At 39.6% G+C, this 22627-nt stretch overlaps 1 protein-coding gene across 3 annotated transcripts in view; it reads left to right on the top strand.

The window, feature by feature from the left end:
* ARID1B (AT-rich interaction domain 1B) overlaps positions 1-3237 on the top strand; it is a 329860-nt gene extending 326623 nt beyond the window's left edge. For 2 of the 3 annotated variants that reach the window (XM_034060377.1, XM_034060378.1), the window contains exon 20: positions 159-1871. In XM_034060377.1, the coding sequence (XP_033916268.1) occupies positions 159-1871 (1713 nt within the window). Of the gene's footprint in view, positions 1-158 lie in introns of all 3 variants that reach the window. The other variant, XM_034060376.1, reaches the window with a different exon arrangement.
* Positions 3238-22627: the final 19390 nt, after the last annotated feature.

Below are 22627 nucleotides of genomic sequence, written 5' to 3'. Positions count from 1 at the left end.
GATGCTAGAAGAATTTTTCCTTTGATTAACTTCTGCCATACAGGACCTAGCCACAAGTCCATAGCAGTAAGAGTCTGGAAATATTCACAGGTGTATGCATCAATGTTCCTAATAAAATTCCTTTTATCTGATTTTTATGTTCTTTCTTCTCCCCTCAGTTGTCTGGATTTCTTGAGCTTTTAGTAGAATATTTTAGAAAATGCCTGATTGACATTTTTGGAATCCTCATGGAATATGAAGTGGGAGATCCAGGACACAAAGCACTTGATCACAAAGCAGCCAAGAAGGATGATAGCCAGTCCTTGGCAGAGGATACTGGAAAAGAGGAGAACGACGAATGTATTGACTATTTTGATGAAGACGAGGAGGAAGGGGAAGATGAAAAGGTAGAAGGGGAAGAAAAGAGCATTGTTTTTTCCACTCCTGGTGCCATTGCTGATCCAAGTGAGAGGCCAAAACAAGCCAGTAAATTTGACAAGCTGCCAATAAAGATTGTAAAGAAAAATAATCTATTTGTTGTTGACCGATCTGACAAACTTGGACGTGTTCAGGAATTTGATAGTGGACTTCTCCACTGGCAGCTTGGTGGTGGGGACACAACTGAGCATATCCAGACTCACTTTGAAAGCAAGATGGAGATTCCTCCGCGCAGGAAAGTCCCTCCTCCCTTGAACTCTCCAAGCAAAAAGAAGGACCTAGAGGGGAAAGGTGAATCTGAGGAACAACAAGAAAAAAGTATAACAGCAACCATTGACGACGTCCTCTCGGCTCGGCCAGGAGCATTGCCTGAAGACTCAAACTCTGGTTCCCAAACAGAAAGCAGTAAATTTCCTTTTGGGATCCATCAAGCCAAAAGCCACCGGAATATTAAACTTCTAGAGGATGAGCCAAGGAGCCGGGATGAGACTCCTCTATGCACCATAACTCACTGGCAAGACTCCTTGGCCAAACGCTGCATCTGTGTGTCAAATATCGTCCGTAGCTTGTCTTTTGTGCCTGGCAATGACACCGAAATGTCCAAACATCCAGGCTTGGTGCTGATCCTGGGAAAGTTGATCCTTCTTCACCATGAGCATCCAGAAAGAAAGCGAGCACCGCAGACTTACGAGAAAGAGGAAGAGGAGGACAAAGGGGTGGCCTGCAGCAAGGATGAGTGGTGGTGGGACTGCCTCGAGGTCTTGAGGGATAATACATTGGTCACATTAGCCAACATTTCTGGGCAGCTAGACTTGTCTGCTTACACAGAAAGCATCTGTTTGCCAATTTTGGATGGCTTGCTGCACTGGATGGTGTGCCCGTCTGCAGAGGCACAGGATCCTTTTCCAACTGTGGGGCCCAACTCAGTTCTTTCGCCTCAGAGACTTGTGCTGGAGACCCTGTGTAAGCTCAGTATCCAGGACAATAATGTGGACCTTATCTTGGCCACCCCCCCATTCAGTCGTCAGGAGAAACTCTACGCTACTTTAGTTAGGTACGTTGGGGACCGCAAAAACCCGGTCTGCCGAGAAATGTCCATGGCGCTCTTATCGAACCTTGCCCAGGGGGACACATTAGCAGCAAGGGCAATAGCTGTGCAGAAGGGAAGCATCGGAAACTTGATAAGCTTCCTGGAGGATGGGGTCACTATGGCCCAGTACCAGCAGAGCCAGCATAACCTCATGCACATGCAGCCTCCACCTCTGGAGCCACCTAGCGTAGACATGATGTGCAGGGCAGCCAAGGCCTTGCTGGCTATGGCTAGAGTGGACGAGAACCGCTCAGAGTTCCTTTTGCACGAGGGTCGTTTGCTGGATATCTCAATATCTGCTGTCCTGAACTCTCTGGTTGCATCTGTCATCTGTGATGTACTTTTTCAGATTGGGCAGTTATGACATAAGTGAGAAGCCAAGCATGTGTGAGTGGAGATTAGAGGGTCACATATAACTGGCTGTTTTCTGTTCTTGTTTATCCAACGTAGGAAGGAAAAAAAAAAAGAATCTTTGCTCCTCTGCCCCATTCACTATTTACCAATTGGGAATTAAAGAAATTATTAATTTGAACAGTTATGAAATTAATATTTGCTGTCTATGTGTATAAGTACATCTTTTTATTTTTTTTAACCAAAGTTGCTGTCTAGTACATTCAAAGGTCACACTTTTTTTTTCCATAGATTATCCTTTTCAATGTTCTTTTCCATGTTTGTATTGCATATTTTTTGGGAAGCGAACTAGTGACTTTTTAAAAAAAAATGTTATGGCAAACCATTGTATGATGGAAAAAAATCTCACCACTTTGAAACAAAAAGGTGAAAAATAACCAACATACCAAGTTCCTGTGTGTTTTATTTTTTCAAATAAGGAAAAAATAAAAAAAAACTTGTATACCATCACCCAAAGCTCTGTGCAATAGAAGATTCTAGTGATGTAGGTGTAGGGGATCAAGGAGGGCGTCAGTCAGTAGTCAGAATACAAAACGATACTGGTTTCTCCTCAGGAGAAATGGTTACATTAGGCTAGGAGCAAAACAAAACAAGAAAGTCAAGTTAAAAGATTTTTCAGCAAAACCTGATGATAAACATCAATTGCTTCCTCACCAGAACTGTCTTGTCTACATCTGTTTTTTTGACCTTCCACAATGACAGTTCTTCACAATTCCTTTAATCATTTTTTAAAATATTTTTTTATTGCCTAAGGGCCGTGATGTATATAGAAGTTGTACATTAAACATACCCTCATTTTTTTTTTTTTAGTACAAAGTTTTTAGTTTCTTTTTCATGATGTGGTATCTACAAAGTGATAGTAGAATTACTTTTTCTTTCATTTGGGCCATATCTCCAAAAAATAATTAAAAAAAAAAGAAAAAAGAAAAAAACCCAACACAGAAAACCAACAACTGAGGGTAATGTACAAGTTTCTGTATGTATAAAGTCATGCTCTATTTCGGGAGAGCAGCCGATCACAATTTGCTTTATAAATCAAGGTGTGGAAATGGTTACGTATGGATTGATTTAAGAAAATGGTTACCAGTCTACAGACAAAAAATATATACAGGAAAAAAAGAAGAAACACAACTTCAAAGATTTTTCAGTGACAAGAATCTGCATTTGTATTTCAAGATAATGTAGTTAAAAAAGAAAAAAACTTGATGTAAATTCCTCCTTTTCCTCTGGCTTAATGAATTTCATTTATTCAGTATAAAATCTTTATATGTTCCACATGTTAAGAATAAATGTACATTAAATCTTGTTAAGCACTGTGATGGGTGTTCTTGAATAATGTTCTAGTTGCAGTGTGGGATATCGGAAAGCAAACTAATTACAAGAAAGAGCAATAATGATTATTCTCTTTCCCCTACTTTATTATTATAACCTTAAAAAATACTACGCTATTGTATTGCAGCAACTTGCTCTCCTTTTAGAAAAGCCTTCTCGCAGCACAGAGAAGTGTTTTTAATTCTTATTTATAAAACCACGGAGCCTCAAAGGGGAAGACATGGCTGGGAAATGATAGTTCTGACTATGCAGGTATCCAGTCTCCATGCTGTGTTTGTGGGACTGAAGGTGGATGTTAGAAAAAGTGACAAAAGATTTTGTTAAAGCAATAACCAACTTGAAGAAATTGATCTGTATTCACTACCTGTAATTCTCTCTGTTGGTTAAAGGTGCAAATACCCCAGTGATGTGGGTATTTAGAATAAACACCCACCCACTTCTCGATACTGTATGTGTCATTGCATACTTACATGGCCTCTCATCCTCGGAGTCCCCCATTAAAGTGGATCAGGCTTTAATAGAGCACATCCATCGTTATAATTGGTGGGAGATGGCCATTTCAGTTTCAGGAATTATCTGGTTTCGGATACAGCCACTCTTACCTGGTGATATCTTGTTGCTGAATATTGTTCAAGCACTAATTTTTGCTATTTCATCTTGGATCATTGACTTTGTTAGTGTGATCATAAAAAGCTAATAATAATCAATTTTCTTGGAATTGCCACATAATTACACTGTTAGTGGATATAATCCTCCCCTCTCCAGTAACAATACGGAGCTACTTGAAAATTACAACCCCCTTTGGCAAACTGCCCATCTTGTTCATATAGATTGCTGTAGCATTAATATATGTAAGAGAATTTCAGAGACAGGTAGAGCACATACAATTATAAGCCAAGTTTGAAACGTGACTCCCTAGTGCCATGAAAAGTAATTTCTCCTTTTAGCTTTCCTTATTCAGTAGTTTCTCCACTCCCACATCACCTGCTGCAGTGGGCTGTCTTTCTCTGGCATATCACTGCATTCAGAAACACATGGTGAATTATAACCCACTTGTAACTCTCATCACAGAAGGAGGCATATTTCAGGGATGATTTTGACAGCTTAATACTGGGCAGTGTGGAAGTAGCATCCCCTGCTAAACTTATTTCTTACTAACATTTTACTGCTTGGTATTACGCATGGATACAATCAAGCTGTTAAATAAACCCTCTGCTGAGCAATGCCCTTTTCTTGTCAAGGACAGAAAAGGACATCTATTCTCTTCTCAGCATTCAGACCCAGAGTCCTCTGGGGAAACTACACTGGTGGCAAAACACTCTGAGCTGTCAGAGGCAACATTTTAATGTTATTCAGGACTGCTCTGAGCCTGGTCAAACAACACAGTGAAGGGAAAAAACCCACCGTGCTAGCCAGCCAGCAACATCATGTCTGTATGTGTGTACCATTGCTGCCACTTTTCCAGTTGGACCAAGAGCTAGCTGGGGAGCTGGAGGAGTGGAAGGGAAAGGTTAATAACACAGAATCTGCCTCAGCATGATTTTATGGTGTTAAAGTAGGAGTAAATGATTTAAATCGCTGGATGGTATTGCAGCACATTTATCAGAAGAAAGGTGAAGCATAAGAACACCAATTCCCTCTGTTGTCTATGTATGATTTCACTTCTCCCACAATGTTCTCTTAAACCTTTAGAGAAGACCTGCTTGTGAGGTTTGTGAACTTGGCATGTTCTGACTGAATCCTGAACAAGCTTGAGCTGCTGTTGGCATTGTTCCTACAAGGAGTATTTTGGGTTTCAGTTAAAACAAAAAATATACATTTTTGCGCTGATGTGATCACAAGATACTCTGTACTGAAGCTCAAGCTAATACCAACAAAGAGGTGTAATATTTGAAACTCCTAAAACTGCAATGAGTTATTTAGAGGAAAGCAGCCAATGTGTACTTTAGGCAATAATCAAACACAATAACTAATATACCTATATATCAATAACCTGCTGTTTGTCTGGCAGGCCCAAGCAGCTAACTGCTTATAGACTGAAAGAGCAGCAATGAGCTCCATGGAATCCCTGAATCTTACTGACTTTTAGAATTACTGCAGGAATTAAAAGATACCTATCCCCTCTGGCAGGAAAAAAATGAATTTTTTTTTCTTGTTAACGTAATCTCATACACTATTCTTTCTAAAAAAAACAACCAAACAAAAACCAAACAACACAACATACAGCAGGTACATTTTCAACCACCCAAAAGAAAGGATGCAGAAGAAAAATATATGCACATGCTTAAAGGCCTCTGCAGTTTCTCTTTCATCATCCTTTACTGTTTTACACCACGATCAGTGAACTCTCTGCCATACATCACTACTGTGAAACTCTTACCTTTTTTTGGCCTGGATACAGCCAGAAGAAAAATGTACTTAAGAGGAATACTGTTGTAAAAGCATACACTGGTGTTCCATATTAATGATTCCTATACAGCACTTTCACAGTACAATGCAAGATATACTCCTTATTTTACAAAAAAAAAAAAACGAAAACACCTCTCAGTAATAAAGAATTGAGTGTAGCTGTCATTTATGATGGAAACAGTTCTATGCAAAAAGATCCAGCTATTGCAGGGGGTAGGTTTGTTTCAACAAGTGTTTTAACCCATGTTGTTGTGCTTCACTCTCCTGCTGAAGCTGCTGCTCAATATTACTTAGTAGCAAAGAAAAAAAAATACTATCATCTTCTCAGTTCCCTCCTGTACAAGAGGAAGAATTGTAAGCATCCATAGTGCAGATGCCTAAGCTAACTTGAAACTGAACTGGAATATGAGAACTGAGCTGAGGTGGCACATAGCCAGTTCACCCTCTCAAGAAGCTGTGTGTAGGTTCCTTACTCTGCAAATAGTAGTACTGGTGTACCTAAGAAATAATACGCACCTATTGCCCAAACACTGTAACAATACTGTCACAAAAGTCCATCCCTTCTGTGTTTGAAATAGGAGCACACTCTTGAATTTTGAGATGAGTTGTTCAAGAGGGGGATGACAACTACTAGTTTTATCTCCATTAACCTGGTAACATCAAATATGTGGAAACCACATTGGCACACAAACCACAAAGCAGTCTCTGCTCCAAAAAGCTTCCTTTGATCTCATGAAGAAGTAACTGCAGGTGGAGACAGACAGGAGAAAATAGAAACAAAAGCAAAAGTAAACTGAAAAAGCAGGTACCACTCTTGCAGAAGAGTAGGATTATGAAGACTTAGGCCATGGCCCCACACCACCTGCAAATTTAATTTTCCTCAGGATAATTTGTGAAATTTCTGGGGCTCCCCCCTTCTGTTTTCTCATTATGAAATCTTACACTTCCCATGCCCAATTAATTTCCTTCCCTCACAAAGATTTTCTTTTTTAAGGATTACTGAGTCTGAAAGAAGGAGAGAGCAAAGTACTGAGGGAGGAAAGGGAGAAACGACATGGCCATTTGGAAAGAGGCAGAACGTGAAAACAGAGCTGAAAGAAAAACATCCTATGTTGCTGCTGCATTGCTCTATTTTTACATTTGGGCCGCTACAGAGAAATTAATAATTAAACCAAGCAGGGAAATTTGCCATGTCATTGGTGGTTGGTATAAAGAAAAAGGAAGTAAAAAGATTTTAAGAGGCAGGAAGAGCAAGAAAAGGGAAGGCAAAGATGAGCCTAAACATGCAGACTGGTAAATACAATTTTCACTTAATTTCATTTACTTTTCAAATCCCCAAGATGGCAGGAATTGGGAAGGATTAATATTGTCTTTACTGTTAAATTCACCCCAGTTGTTTATTTGTGCACTGTCAGAAATGGCCTGTGGAAGTCTGGCCTTCCTTTCTGTGTTTGTCAGTAGTTGTGGGTACAGGAGACAGCTGTTCTGGGCTGCATACCAAATCCAGCTATTCACATGCCTAAATGACTTAATTTGTGCTTCCAATTACTTATTCTAACAATTTCATTTCAATGCTGTTGTGCAGTGTAAAAAAACATAGGTTTACACTTCACATTGGTTTTAACTGGCCTAAACTAGTGAGATGGAGGAGCAAGATCTTCATCCGATGCCTTCAACAGAGCTGCATCATCTTATCCTGCATTTGTTAATTTACTTGGTCTGTCATTACTTAGTATATATTGCATTTCCATTAATTAGGGATAGTTATTTACATTGAAAGGGTGATGGGGTGAAATTGCCTAGCTAGCAGAGCAAATCCCTAATGACTCAGGTATCTCTGCAATGTTTATTCAGGTTGGCAAAGAGACTCCTGAAGGACAAAACATTCTGAATTTTTCTCCTCTATGGAGTGTTTTAAAATGGTGACTTTATATATTATCATGCCAGGGAAAAAGAAAAAAAATATTATTGAACATGAAAAACTGTTAAAACACATGCTTAGCAGTTCTATGTATACATATGCAGCTGAGATGAATGAAGAAAAATAACTAAATCTTTAGTACATGTTTTACTGTCAAATTATAACACAACTGCAAAATCAGCTATTAAATCTCTTTTCCTCTAAGAGTTCGAAAAGAAACAATGTGCCACTGGGTGCATTGCCACCATTAAAGCTTACAATGGACTCCTTTTAGAAAATTTATATATATATGCATATATATATATACATATATGAAAGATGAAGCTCTGTACAGAATGAATAACAGCAACTGAGAGATAGTGATGTTTAAGTACAAGATTTCTTCAGTGGTACTAGCACTATACATTTTATATACAGTCAGGGAAGACAGACTTAAAACAAGTTACTTGTTATCAAAATCCTGTACCCACCTAAAACATGTATTTCCTTATATTTCCATTTTATATAGTCATGCATCTTTCCCTGCTATGGCTCATAAAAAGGTAGTGTAGGAGAAGTTATTCTTCTCATTTGTTCTATTTTTTTTCTCTCCCAATATTTACTTTCTAAGCCTCTCATGTTGCTTCCTTCCTTTCCCCTAAGCATTAGTACAAATACAGAGTCCTGTTTTTTTAATAATTGAATAGCCTGGGTTTTGTCTATTACTGATACCTTTAGTATCTAAAGGGGATTTCCTCACTGTGCTGGATAGGATCACCAATTCTTGAGACAGCAGAATCTCCTGAGCATTCTTACCCTGCAGGGAAAAGTGCCTACAATGGACTCCCAGTCTTAACAGTGTAAGTGGCTCAGATGTGTCAAGCAGAGGTAAAGAAAAGAAAAAGACTTTGATTTACACATTTGACATTTCTGCACCTCTTCAAAAGACAAGTATTTTACTTATGGTCAGTCAGCAACTACAACTTCCTCAGCTTTTCTATTCTAAAGGGTCTTTTGGGTAAAGGAAGTCTTCTTTAAATAGCAGAAAACCGCTTGTTTGAAAGCACTTAGATGAATGACCACTGCACCCTGTGAAAATAGCATTATGACCTCCATAATGTCAGCTCTGCCACAACTCACTCTATCTCAGGCTCCTCAGCATTACTTATGAGCCTAGCATTAGCATATGTCAACCTTCCACAACATGCATATCTGATCTAGGAAAGCAACTCAAAGAACCAAAACATTGACTACTGGGCAATCAGATGAGATATAGTTTGTTGCTTATGTATGCCATAAAGAAGAAAATATGCCAATCTATAATGTGTAGCTATAGGTCATATCCATTAAACACCTTCTTTTAGACAGGACACTTTTAAGCTAATATCATTAGTTTATCTTCAGCTGTGACCTTACCTGAATAGGTCACCATTGCTGGCCTGTGCCTCCTAGAAGTTATCACCTCCCTGCAAATACAGCACCACTGCTGCTATGGTACTGTTTCTCACCAAGTCCAGGCAAAGCAGGTTAAGCACTTAATGCATTCAGGTGTTCAGTTTGCTTGATTTTCCACCCAGAAGAGTTTGACAGCTGCTATGACCATACACTCACACAGTTATTCACCCATTACACTACCAACAACGATTTGTTTGGCTGCAAACTCTCCAGGAGTCAGCTGATTTACCTCTCGGAGCATCTCAAAATGCAGTTTATGAGAGCACTGACATGGACAAGGAATCAGCCTGACTGCACAAAGCACAGCACAGCATCTTGCCCCAGGTACAGACAGAAGGTGTGGTACTGGGACAATAAACACAGGCTGAAAGGGCACCACAAAATATCCTGATAAATCAGCAAGGAGATTGGACAACTGCTATTAAATTCCTCTAAAAGCCAGTCTGATCTGTACTCTGTTTGCTTGGGTTTCAATGTCTGGATCTGCTGTTTGCAAAGTTCTACCATAAGCACTGAAGACAGGCTCTTTATCACCACTTCGTCTTGAGCAGCAACTGACTGATCCTTCACAAATGTACCCCAGCACCTGAAAGCCAAGTGTGTGGCTTTGGGCAGCAGTGCCATCACTGAGTAGGCTCCAAAGTGAACCAACGATCTCCTAACGTGTGTGAATTTGACATTTCCTCTCCATCAGCAGCACTTTTTTGCCTTGGCACTGAAAGTGTTGAAAAGCCTTGAAGAGGGGTTGTTCCCAGTTTTAAATTTTTAATTATTTAGCAGTCAGTGAGGAGGGATAAGACAAGGATACACGGAAAAAAGCCCCCACAGGCCCTACTGGTTGGACACGAGGACCCATTCTCTCTTGGTTTCTCCCAGATGTTTCTTTAAGCCCTGCTCCAGCCCCATGCCTGCCTCTCCACATCCCGGCAGCTTCCATCCCCTCCACACTCACCCTCTCCGGCAAGAACCCCTCCTGCCCGGCTGCTCTGACTGACTCACCCCAGGCCCGCCCCGCGACTGCCCTCGTGCCGCTGGAGCCTGCTGCCTTCCAGAATGTTCTCGCCCCTCGGCGGGTCCCTGTGGTGGAACCCGGCGGGGCAGAGCCGCCGTCCCACACGAAGCGCCCCCATCCGCCCGCAGGGCAGTGCTTTGTTAAGGACGCCTTTTAGGGAGCCCCAGTTCCCCCCAGGCTGGCCTTTCAGCTGCAAACACATCAATTACCAGAAACCCAAATTTATTGTTTGAACTGGTGTCCTGGTTTGAGCAGTAGCAGTCATTTTTCTTCTTCTTGGTAGCTGGTGCAGTGCTGTGTTTTGACTTTTGGCCTGCAAACGGTTGCTGATAGCAAGTATGTTTTGAGTTACTGCTCAAATGTTTGGTTTGTCCAAGGCCTTTTTCTGAGCTCATGCTCTGCAGGGGAAGGAAGGAGGCTGGGAGGAAGGAGAGACAGGACACCTGACCCAGGCTAGCCAAAGAGGTATTCCATACCATAGCACGTCATACCCAGGAGGTAACCGGGAGAGACCCGGAAGGGCTGGAGCTCTGGGGGGATGGAAGAGGTATCGGTCAGTGCTCAGTCGGGCAGGGTGGAGTGAGTTATGGGTTGGTGGCTGGTGAGGTGTTGTATTCTCTTCACTTGTTTTTTGCTTTACCATTATTATCTATAGTAGTAGTGGCAGTGGTGATTTGTGTTATGCCTTAGCTATTAAACCGTTCTTATCTTAACCCGTGGGGGCTACATTCTTTGGATTCTCCTTCCCAACTCTCCAGGGGTCAGGGGAGCAAGGGGGGAGGAGTGAACGAGCTGTGCAGGTTTGGTTTTAAACCACAACAACTGGTACTTAGCTTTAATGCTTTTTCAATACTTGTCATTTGAAATCAAGTCATAAAACTCTTTACACCTGCTATTTAAATTAACTTTAATCCAAAGCCTTACCAGAGTCAATATTTAGCAAAATTCTGCAATCTGCCCCAATCTATTTACATAGGGAATACAGGGGGTGCGCTGCTGAGGTGAACCAGGGGCAGCCATCCTGAAGTGGGCAACATCCTGCTGAGGAGCTCCAACAGGTGCACCACGGAATTTCCTAATGCACAGGTACCATGCAACCCTTATCTGCCTTTTTAATTAGATGCTATCAGTCAAATACCTTTGGTGATTTCCTGAAAGGTCAGTCTTACTTTTATCTTTCCGCTTGCTGAGGACAGAATGAAGGGGGTTGGAACTAGATGATCTTGAGGTCCTTTCCAATCCTAACTATTCTATGATTCTATGAAGTTAAGGGGATAATGTTTGGTGCAATCAAAATGGGGAGATGGGTTTGAAAGCCTATGTATATATTGGAATATTTTTTTTCTGTTTCACTAGCATGTGTTTATGTGAGTGCTCTATTTATGGCCAAAGCTGTTGTCATCAGTCTTTGGTAACCCAGCAATTAATATACTATATTGAACTTACACATGTACAAGATCAGCTGTCGTAATTGAAAAACAAAATATTTTAGGTCATATTGGAAGAAATATGAGTAGTAGTCATTCACTAAAAGAACCACTTTATCATCCTTAAACTATTAAAAATGTCAGTCTTCACCTCATGTTTGTAAGTATCTGGTAATACATAATTTTTAAGACCCTTTAGTGGTGTGATGATATATTATAGATACACCCCTTCATGTTAATGGAATAGGAAGCTGAAAAAAAGTATCTTCTGCTCCAAAATCTTTGCCTGATAAAGTGACTGATAACATTTATTTATGCAACACTAAAGATCAAACAATGATTTTGCTATAGTGAATTATGAAGAATGCAAGCAGAACAATTACCGGAGCGTACATTTTCATTTTCTCATTAGTTTGCAGGCAGTGGTGTTTACTGGTGTTAGTATCAGCATTATCCACTGTAGAAAAGTCACATTTAAAAATGCATGATATAGTACTGTATCTTTGCATTTTTTGAACAATCTTTTTATTTGCAATTTCAGTTGCAATAAGACCCACTCCGCCTTTGCCTTCATAATAACAAATTGTTGCAGTATGTTATGGTATGACTAGATGAAAAAGCAGACTGGCCAACTTCTATGTGAATGTCATCTTCAACAGCTTAATTTGAGACCACAAACTGTCATGGATCTGTCTTCACACCTCACACTGAAGTTTTGCTTAGATGTTTCATTCCAGCCATAAGGCTCTGTAGTGACTGGCCTGCCTCATAATGCCCTTTGCCAGGCATTAAAAGCACTTTGAGCCTTTCCCTAGCTTTTCCTTTCTCTAACCTGAAGAGTTGGCAAAAGTTTAAAGAACTACAGGGCACATGCTGGTCTGTGGCTTGACAGCTACTAGTAACTCTTACAATGCTACTTGTATTGTTAAATATGTTAACTTAAACCACCCTTGGAAGCGGCATCACCACTGAAGCTGTGGGTTCTTTGGACTTTGAATTGGGTAACACATCCTTCACATTAAGAGAACTTCCTTATTTCATCAATTCATCATGCAGTAAAAGAAGGCTGAAACAAACTTATGCAGAGTAACAGTAAGCAAAAATAAGTACATTGAGTTCTCAGTACAGAAATTTCAATAACTGAGAGTGTTATAATTTGAAGTGGGAGTTCTATGATTCTAAGTTTCCCCTGTTTCCCATATTTCAGAGAGTATTTTCAATTTTTGAAGCAAACCTGTATAAAGGTAGGAAGTTGTTTTGTTAAGACACAGATGACAAGGGCATTTGTTATTTTGAAACACTGATAAGTAAGAGTACATTGCTTAAGTGCTGAATCATAATAGGTAACTTATTTATAACACAGTATTAACTGGTATTTAATATAAAGCAGATGTGAAATTAATCAGAATAATAGTTTACATCATTTTGTCAAAACTAAAGATTTCAAAGGTATTAAACATAATCAAACAAAACAAATTCAGCTCGTTCATAATGTTTTCCCTAATAAAAATATTTCAAAGCAATAATTTTTTGCAAAATTTAAGTGCAGTGAAAGTTCAGTCCCCAATTGAGAAAACACAAATTTTCATCCAGAAAAAAAGCGTGTTGGCTAGCTCTCAGCAGGGATGGGAATAAAAAAAAGAGATAAAGGACAGCATGCTGGAGCTTATGAAACACCCTGATATTGGTGCTCCCTAAACAATGATAAATGTTACTTCAAGCAAAGAAAAGCAAATGAACATTACAGTGCTCTCAATAGAACTAAGCACGATATTGCCAAGGCATCTCCATTTTTCTACAGGTTTCTCGTCAGCTCTGTGAATTGTACAAGTCACGTTAGCATAGCAGCAGGTAACCAGCCATACCTTTGCTTCACCTGCTTACAGCCTTAGAGAATTCAGAGCTTTACAGTTCCCTGCTGGCAAAGGCTCTTTGTCTTATTGGCACATTAACTCAGTTTTGGCCTGCCATATATTTTAGTCTGACAACATTCGTATAGCCATAAAATCAGTCAGTAGCCTCTGATTCTACTAAAGTTGTACTAAAATGTACAACATGCTATTACAAATCTTCTGATCTGCCACTGCCTTTTAGTTAGGCTGCAGGAACTCACCTTCACAGTCAAAGGTTGCATAGAAACTTGTGTACATCCATCCCCTACACTGGTCTGGAAGCTCTTGCAAGGCAGCTACCTACTGTTTTGCTCTGAAGCTGTAACACATGGGAAAAATACCTGACTGCTCCCCAGAGCCTAGGCACCTGCAGCAGGTGAATCACATTGTAGTGAGCCAGCACAGTCTCAATCAGCATCAGGTGCATCACATTTTAGTGAACCAGCACAGTCTCAATTGGCATCAGCTGTTCCATTAACAGAAAGAAATTATCCCAGAGGGCTTGTAGCTATTGGGTAGAATTTCTGGCTGCACAGGTGATTGTGGAAAATTTGTGAACTGAGAGCAAATATATACAAGCTTTTCCTACACTGCTCCTGAAAGGACTTGTCCTACAAAGTTGTAGAGGATGAAAGAGAGAGTCTTTCCCCCCCCCTTTAAATTTGTTGCAGGTTGTTTGAAAGGTTAGTCTGTTTAATTTGAGTGAAATTTCTTCTCTAGTTAGTTTGTGTTGCCAAAGAAACAAATGATTTGGAGGTACAGAATGGGGCCTGGTAAATGGTGAAGAACAAAGTAATATTGTGATAGGTTGTTGCAGACTTAAAAGACACCTGAGGACGGCATGAAGCATATAATGAAGTCATGTAACTGTAAGTAGAATTCAAGCATATCTTTAAACATATGATGAACTTTAAAAGGCTTCCTGAATATTTGTATTGCATGGGAACTTAAGCAGAAAAAGAATTCATAGCACTTTTGTACCATCCTTCTGCTTACAGGTAATGTCTATGGCCAGGAGGCACTGGCTTTCAAAGACACTTGCTGAATGTAGTTCTAATGATGTGAAATAATGAAACAGCAAAGTTATGTTGGTAAGGGTTGTTTTTTTTTTTTCAGTCACTGTTTCTGGGACTTTCGCAGACTTTTTAGAGTACCTATGTTAAAAGTGTAGAAAGTAGCACTCTCAGTGTGGACTGCATGCTCCTAGTTTCTTCTTATTTTTCATTGAAATTCAAACAAACACAGCCTTAATTTGATAAGATACCATACAAACTAAAACTGAGAGAGGGAAAATCCTTTGAACCACAGCAGAGAGGTCACATTATTTTTGTCTTTGGTTTAAGAAGAAAAAATGAATCCCTTTAAAAAGGGAAAGTAATGTTGAAGGAAAACATTTCAGTCCAACAGGCTTTATATTTTTTCAACAGCATAAAAATTAAGTTTTCAAAGTCTTTTTGTTCTCATTGAGTAGTGCATTACATTTGTTTAAATAACTAAATGTATAAATAATAAACATTTTGTAAATCTTCACCTGAAATAGTGATATTGAAGGAAAGCCTTTGAAGTGTGGGTAGTTCCCCCTCATGGCCTCCTCCTCTCAGTCTTCTTCAGGTTTTGCAGAATGCTTTGCTGGGTCCTCAGAGATACCTTTTGGTCTATTAAAGATTTTGGTTAAAGTAAAGAAAAATGTTTAAATGTTTTAACTGAGTTTTTGGGGCAGCATTAAGTTAAAACTGCTTAATTTCAGTTTCCTGGACTTTCACTGATCTGTTACTTAAGCTTCAAAGTTCAGTTCACTGAACAGCTATTCATAATTTATAGCTCAGCTGAGGACCCCTTTCCCTTATTTGCGTTTTAGTTCTCAGGCAAGTGGAAAAGGCAGATGTTATGAGCATAGTGTACATGTATGTACTGTCTGTGAAAAATGCACTGAGGCAAGCTGTTTAAGCCTGACTGTTATGTTAGTGGGCCTCTGCTCTGGAAAGCTCACCTGGAGATGTCTGAAAGGTACTTGACACGTTTGGAAGCTCAACCACTTTAAAGCATTACATGTGTTGCATCTAGAACGCTTTATGAAAATCCTGACATCCTGGGGATATATTTATCCACAGAGCAAAGTCTCATCATAAAAGTTTCTGTGTTTACCAGTAAACATACGTCAATCACAACAGTGAAGAGTCAGTCTGTGGATTAAAAGTGAATTCACATGTCTTTATTTTTCCTAAATTTTCTGAAACCATTGGCAGCCTGACAAAATGGGACTAGGGCACAGAGGTGAAGGGAAATTATGAGATGCAAGCTCCTGTTGTTCAGGAACTAGGTTCCAATCATAAAGCTCTTGATTCTTGGGAGTAGGGCAGATGCCTGTGCAAAGCCCCATCTAAGTTAATGGGATTCTGTACTGGTCGATGAACCTGCCTTCATATATCAACATCACAGGATCAGAGCCTGAAATTTCTCTTGGAGAAAATAGTTGAGTTGCTCTGTAATGCTAACGCTTTCTAGTCACTGCTTTCTAAGCCTAACATGATCAAACTAGTGGAAAAAGATACTCTGGGCTATTAAACCTTATCTACCCAGGCCCAATGACCTGTGCTTTCTTACACTCGTGCAAATACCAGCAAGCTGAGCTTTAATTGTTTCTAATCCAATAAATAATAAAAAGAGCAAGATTTTTTTGTTTGTTTAAGAGTGTCAATTTAGGAAGGCTTTTAAAGATAGTGTTTATAGGAAAGCGCAAATGCATAGCATGTTAGCATTACTGATTAGTTTAAAACATTGAGTACAATAATTCATTATTTTAATTAGTTTTCTAAATTGCTGGCAAAAATAACAGAAAGATGCTGTCTGTGGTGAGGTAAATGCTTCTTGTAATCATTTTGGATTTTGCTCTAACCTTTAATGAATTTATTCTTGTAATGGCAAGAACATTATTTTTATTCCCACACTTAGGTTAGAGAAGCTCACGCGAAAGAGCAAGGCACCTGGGAACTCAACAGAGTTTTGCTTTGACAAATGACCTCATTGACCACCTTGACAAACACTGACTGTACTGACCAATCTTGCACACAGCTCTGATTTAAGCCATCACTACATAGAAATTTCCTGTTGCTGCCCCTTTCTTATAGCTCTGCTGGGGAGCTGTTTGTGTGAGCTCTGCCTTGCACAATAAAATGAGCCAGGAAAACTCATGCTGCATGTTTTAACAGATTACACTAGCTTGTCTGATTCTGTCTGAATCAGATGACCCAAGCTGTCATACAGACTGCTGCAGGAGCAGCAGAATGTCAGTGATCCTTCCAGATGAGGCAGTTGACATACATTGCCAGCCCTGGTGACTGGTGCATCATGAGAGAGAAGTTCTCTCCCACCTATTTGTTCTAACCTTCTCGTCCCTTCCCTGCTAACCTTTAAATACCATTAACACTGCCTGCTTCCCTGAGCTAGAAATCCTCAAAACTGGACCCCATGTACTCCTTTTGCAAAGCAGTAATGGTTTTGCCCACTCCTCTATTTCCAGTGAATGCGTTCCATGTGAAGGTGACACTGTGTTAAATACTGTCCTAATGATTCTTTCAAGCATTTCCTAGTGGTTGCCAAAGTTACACTTCCTGAGAGTGCAGTGTAACATTAGGTTACATCATGCCTTCCCCAGACTGTGTGCTCATATACTGCATAACCTGCAGCCATATTTCATCAGAAGGGTAGGCAGGATTTTTCTGAAGGAGACACAGGTGTCCAGGTAACTTGGAAATGAAAGAGGCCTTGGTGAGAGAAGTTTCCCCATCGCCTGTGGGAGGAGAAAGATAATCACTGAAAGGGGCACTGAGTCAGCTGAAGTGGGAAGTGGAAGCAGCAGTGAGTGTGACCCCTATTTTGATCTGAAAAGAGTGGATGTGCATTTTTGGACTTGGAGCATCTTCAGTAAACCACCACATCACATGCATTTATAGAACACTGTACACTGCTCACACTTTCTCTGAATATCAGTCCTTTGGTCACCAAGCAGACTTACCCAGCACAGGGGTAACAGAAGGGAGAGATTTTGGTACTATGTGAACTTGTGCTTTCCAGCAGCAGTACACCACTTCCCTTCCTGGTCTTGTGACTGGACACCAATATATCACCCTTACACACCACAGTGCCTTCACACATGTCTTGAAAGGTGTGAAAAAGGAGACAGAACATGTGGAAGTGAGTGACAGAGAGAGGTCAGTCCCTGAGACTCCCTTTTTGTAAAAGTACAGGCTTCATTTTGAAGGAGTGAGGCAGGGAGTACTTTGCTCTGATGATAAGCAAACTCTGAAATAGTTTTGTGATACGCAGAATGATAGTGTAATTAACATTGGTCTTACTGCAAATTCACTGAAGTGTTTGCTAGGTTTCCCAATGGCTGCTTTGTGACAAAGCTGATGGTGCAGGGAAAAATCTTGATATTCGTTTGTGCATTCACATAAGTACCAAATTAAAGCCAGCTATTCCATGAATTTTCTCAGTTTAAATACAGTGTTGTAATTTTAAGGTTTCTTTTTTTTTAATCTTATAAAAAATTATTGGTTTTCATTAGTAAGTGGTTCTCATATTGAAAAAAATATTGGTTTGGATATAAGTACAAATTTCAAAGAGGCCTCTGAGCTTTGGGGTCAGTGGTGCAAGAGAGAGAGAGAAGTCTTCAGGGAAGGGGAGAGCAGACTTATGATACTGGGGAAAGAACACAGCTATTATGGCTGGGGAGAAATAGGCAGAAAAATTTGTGCATGAGAAAGAAATCTGGTTTAATATTGGTCCTGTTGGGTTTGCCATGTGTTAAATCTCTGGAGTGTGAGGAATTGTCTCTAGATGAAAGCTTTTCTTGTAGAAGCTCAGGGTAGACATAACAGTGAAGCAGCTACTTACTAACATTTTTGCAAAAACTGGGTGTCCTAGCAAGTAGGCGCACACAGCAAAAGCATTGATTTATATTTCCTATCCCACACATGAGTTCCCTCCCTTGTTTCCCCATTGGCTGGGTACTCCAAGGTTTACAGCCTGTCCGATGCATATAATCTACATGCTAACTATTCTGCCTCTGTTTATATCTCCCCTTACTCAATTTGGATCCCCCTTCCTCTGATTTATTTATCTTTTTATGATGTGATTTCATAACTCTCTGGCATGCATGTGGTACCCCAACTTACTGTTTAACTACAGAACTAGTTTGCACCAACTTAGTTTCATAGGTTGTCCAAAGATGGCATTCTTTTTAACCACAGAGTGTGTCTGTCACCCAAATATAGCATTGTCTTTAACCACAGAGTGTGCCTAAGTCATGGTATTTCAAACCCTTTGTTTCGTTCACTTGGTGTCTTAGAACCATCCCAGTATTGCAAAGCCCCATCCCCAATATGCGAAAGTAATACTGTTTCACGTGGAGTGCTGGCTTTTTCCTATGCTGTTTAGTGCAATGTCAATGATTGTTAAAAAACTGAATCTCTGATTGTCCTGCTAGGTCTCCCCTTCTCACCTAAGTTTCTGCTCTTTGAACTTCTGCCCTGGCTTCCTGCCTACCCTGTTTATCCAGCTCATGTTTTAATGCCTGTAGGTGATTCTTGCCCTTCACTGATAGCATGGAGACAGTAAATTTTGTATTTCCCTTTCTTGCTTATTCATGACTTTGCTCAGGCCTTCTGACAGTGCTTCAGAACAAACAGTAATGGTACAATTCATTACAAGTCTTGAAAACAAAGCATGTCAAAAATTAAATCAGTGCAAATAGTCTTTCTGTGAGAATAACTCTCCTCACCTCAGAGCTATTTTCAGCCTTTCTTTGTATTTATTGGCTTTTGGGTTATCTTTTCCTTCGTTCCACTGTTACTTTTCCCTCTCATAATGTTCCATTATTCTTGTACTGTGTTTTGCCCTAATTTAGGACAGTAGTCTGAGAGTCTCAATACAGATGTTCAGGTGTGGTACCAGAGAGCAGAACTTACTTGAGAGTACTTATTGCAATGTGTTAGGGTGTACTGCATGAAAATAAATTTTGCTTTGCTTGTTGCAAACTATGTCAGTATTAAGGGTTAGCAACACTGCAATTACTTCGCTGCAGTGTGAATTTCTCTTGTATTCCAGATCCTACAGGATCAAGGGGCAAGGACCCATGTCTTGTTACTGGATAGTAAAATACCATGTGCACATCTGTTAGGTGTAAGTAGTAGATGACAACCCTTCCCTGACTTTTTCCCTCACTAACTAGGATTGGTCTGTATCTATAGGCAAGTGTGTCTTTTTTGGTCTCTGTATGGTGACAGAACTACTCATCATTTTGGTTCACTAACCTTCATAATACTCAAGGAGACGTTTGGAAACAGAAGTGCATTTCTAAGCATACATAGCATATCATTACTCTTAAACTGATTTCACAGGCATTTGTAAAGTGTGGTATCACAAATGCTCTGCTGAGGCGCAGTGTTAGAAGAGAAGAAAGATTTTTCATTGGCATTAATTTGAGGAGAAATGGGAGTCATGGGAATGGAAGAGCAGTAAGAAAACAAGAGGATGATCTTAGAGGCTGCAAATAGATCAGCCTTATGAAAGGCTGAGAGGAGAATATAGTCCTTCCGAATTTGAAGGAATAATCTGAAAACAGCCTTTAGACATTTAGAGATCACAAATGCATAGACAGTAGTCAATAGGAAACTGGAATTTGCTGGTTAGTATTACACAAACTTGCTATTTTTCATTTGATGGAGCTCTAGAAAAAGCTCTGATGATAACCACCATCTGTCCTAAATCATTTAGCAACAGTTCCTGATTCAGTACCACCTGAGCACGAAGAAATGAAATACTGTCTTTAAGAATGTGTGGCTCCTAATGCTTCATTTGCACTCTTCTCAGGTCTCAAATCTAGTAACAGAGCTCCAGGAAATCTTGAATTTAAAATATCTGACTGCACTGAGCTTTGCACTTGGCTAATCAAGTCAAACATTGTCTGCTAATCAGATTTACAGGTGTGGGCCTGTCAGGATGTGGGGATAGGCCATGGAAACATGCAGAGAGATTCAGATAGCTGCCCAGCAGTATCTGGAATGACAATCTGACCGAGAGAGCTGAATAGTGGATTCCTAGGCTTAAAGCATACTGCTACAGGGATTGAATGAATTATCTGTATTTTCTTCAACATACTGTGCTTCTGACGAGTGGCGTTTTAAAAAATCTGTTCCTTGAAAAAAACTACCTTCAAGTAGTCCATATTCTTGGATAATCTGAGCTTCCAAGTAAAACGCCCAAAAGCAGAGGCAAAAGCAAAGAATTGTTGCTAAGGGAGGAAGAGATTATGAGGGGATTGACAATGAAGACACTGTTAAAGAACCACTCTGGGATAAACTTCCCATTGTACTACTTACTCACAGACATATTACCTACATAGATACCAACCAGGGTATAGGGATTTTACAGATAACTTGGGAGCTATAAGTGTGACAGCATAATAGCTAGTTTCCATATAGATATTTCCATGCTTTTTCCTGCTATAGGTCCTCCTTCTAGCTGTATCTCATAAGTACAAGAGTTTTCTGCCAACAGAATTTATTTTGGTTGTGTGTTTTGAACACTTAATTGGAGTTTGGCCTAATGATGATGCAATTGTATCCAAAAAGAAGTTACTGTAAAACTTCCTGAAAGCAAATCAAGGCATATTTACATCAAAATGGTGCATAGCATAGTGCCCCAACTCAGACTCCATCTATAGTTGCCTTTGATCATACTGTACATTCAAGTATGTATATTTGAATAACTACACATTAAATATATCCTGTGTAGTCTGAGAAGCAGTGTGACACCTGCGGAGGAGGAAGATAACAAGTTAGTGCTTTAGGATGCTGATCCAAGAGGAGTAACACAAATGTAGCTTAATCTGTTAGTCATTGAAAAGCAGTTCTGCCCATGAGCAAAATAATTAGATACGGTTCTGGGTAAACAGGATTTCTAGAATGTGCTCCTGAGTGTAGCTGTGATTCTGCTAGATGGACAAACTTCACAGGTGAGAGAGAGTGAGACACCTCCTCCATATTTACCAAAGGTATAAAGGGTTTAACTGTGCCTATGTAGAATAGCATGGCCCATAGTCTATCACATGTTACTTTATGCTTTCATTCAGTATGGAGTTGTTTTTCCTACAATAAAAAGGTGTTCTTACTCTCAGACCTGATGACAGCATTTAAATAGTGAATTCTTCCAGAACAGTCTGTCGGCAACCCAAGAAGCTAACTACATGTAGAGACAAGTGTCTGCTAGCATGGAGATCAAGAGGTAAAGATGGACACAGGTCAAAATACATTCCCTTTGCTCTCCCACTTCAAGTCTAGTTCACCACTAGCAGAAGCTGCCCTCTGTATATAGTCTGCAAGAAGGTTATTCTACTGCTAACTGCAATATCTGAACATTACTATTTTCCAGATTAAACAGAGCCCATGCTTTGCTCTGTGGAATCATTTTATGGAGATTTTTTACGTAAAGAATTTAGTCCACTGGGATCTGAGACATTTCAGTATCTCCTTCAGGAAAACTATAGATTACAAGTTTAATTGAGAAAGACTGACTATACACTGATCTCAAGACTTATTAATTACCTTTCTCCTTTTGTAATTAACAAACTCTGAAATATTTTATACAGTAGGTGTTTGCCCTCAATTCCAATGAAAGAATATATTTTCTGGGGACAGGAATAAAAAATATATTTAAAGACACTAATACAATCTGGTAACATGGTTAATATCATCTATTGGATCATTAGATATAAATTTGTAAGAATCATTTTTGTGTGTTTGAGGAAGTTTGTAGAAAGGTAGAGGTTGATACTGCCTACTTCATATTTCTCCACAGCACTGGGGCAGTGGAAGGGGGAAAATTGAGGAAACCTGATTTCTTTTCCATACATAAATTATACAGAGTGCAGATTCACTGCTTTTTCCAGTTTCTGACACAATGGGGGAGAGACCTATATGGATTTGTGGGTAATGATCAGTTCTTATTTCAAAGCAAATATACTCTGTCTAATATAGAAAAGGTGTGACTCATTTTGAATATTCATGACCAACTATGCCCTGCCTTCTAGTTTCTGCATCTCTATTAATTTAGTAATGTTACAAAAGTGGTGAGGGCTTGATTCGATCTGTGATGGCTAAGTAATCCTCACTAGATTAGTAATAAGACATGGCTAATTTATGATCAAGAATTACTATGGACACTGTTAAAATAATACTTTGTAGAAATGTTTGACTTGACTATATTAACTGTAATTGCAGC

This window comes from Melopsittacus undulatus, chromosome 3 (genome assembly GCF_012275295.1).
Source record: "Melopsittacus undulatus isolate bMelUnd1 chromosome 3, bMelUnd1.mat.Z, whole genome shotgun sequence".
In the NCBI taxonomy this organism is placed as follows: Eukaryota; Metazoa; Chordata; class Aves; order Psittaciformes; family Psittaculidae; genus Melopsittacus; species Melopsittacus undulatus.
Note: the sequence above shows the minus strand (reverse complement) of the source record. Positions and strands in the feature narration are given on the sequence as shown.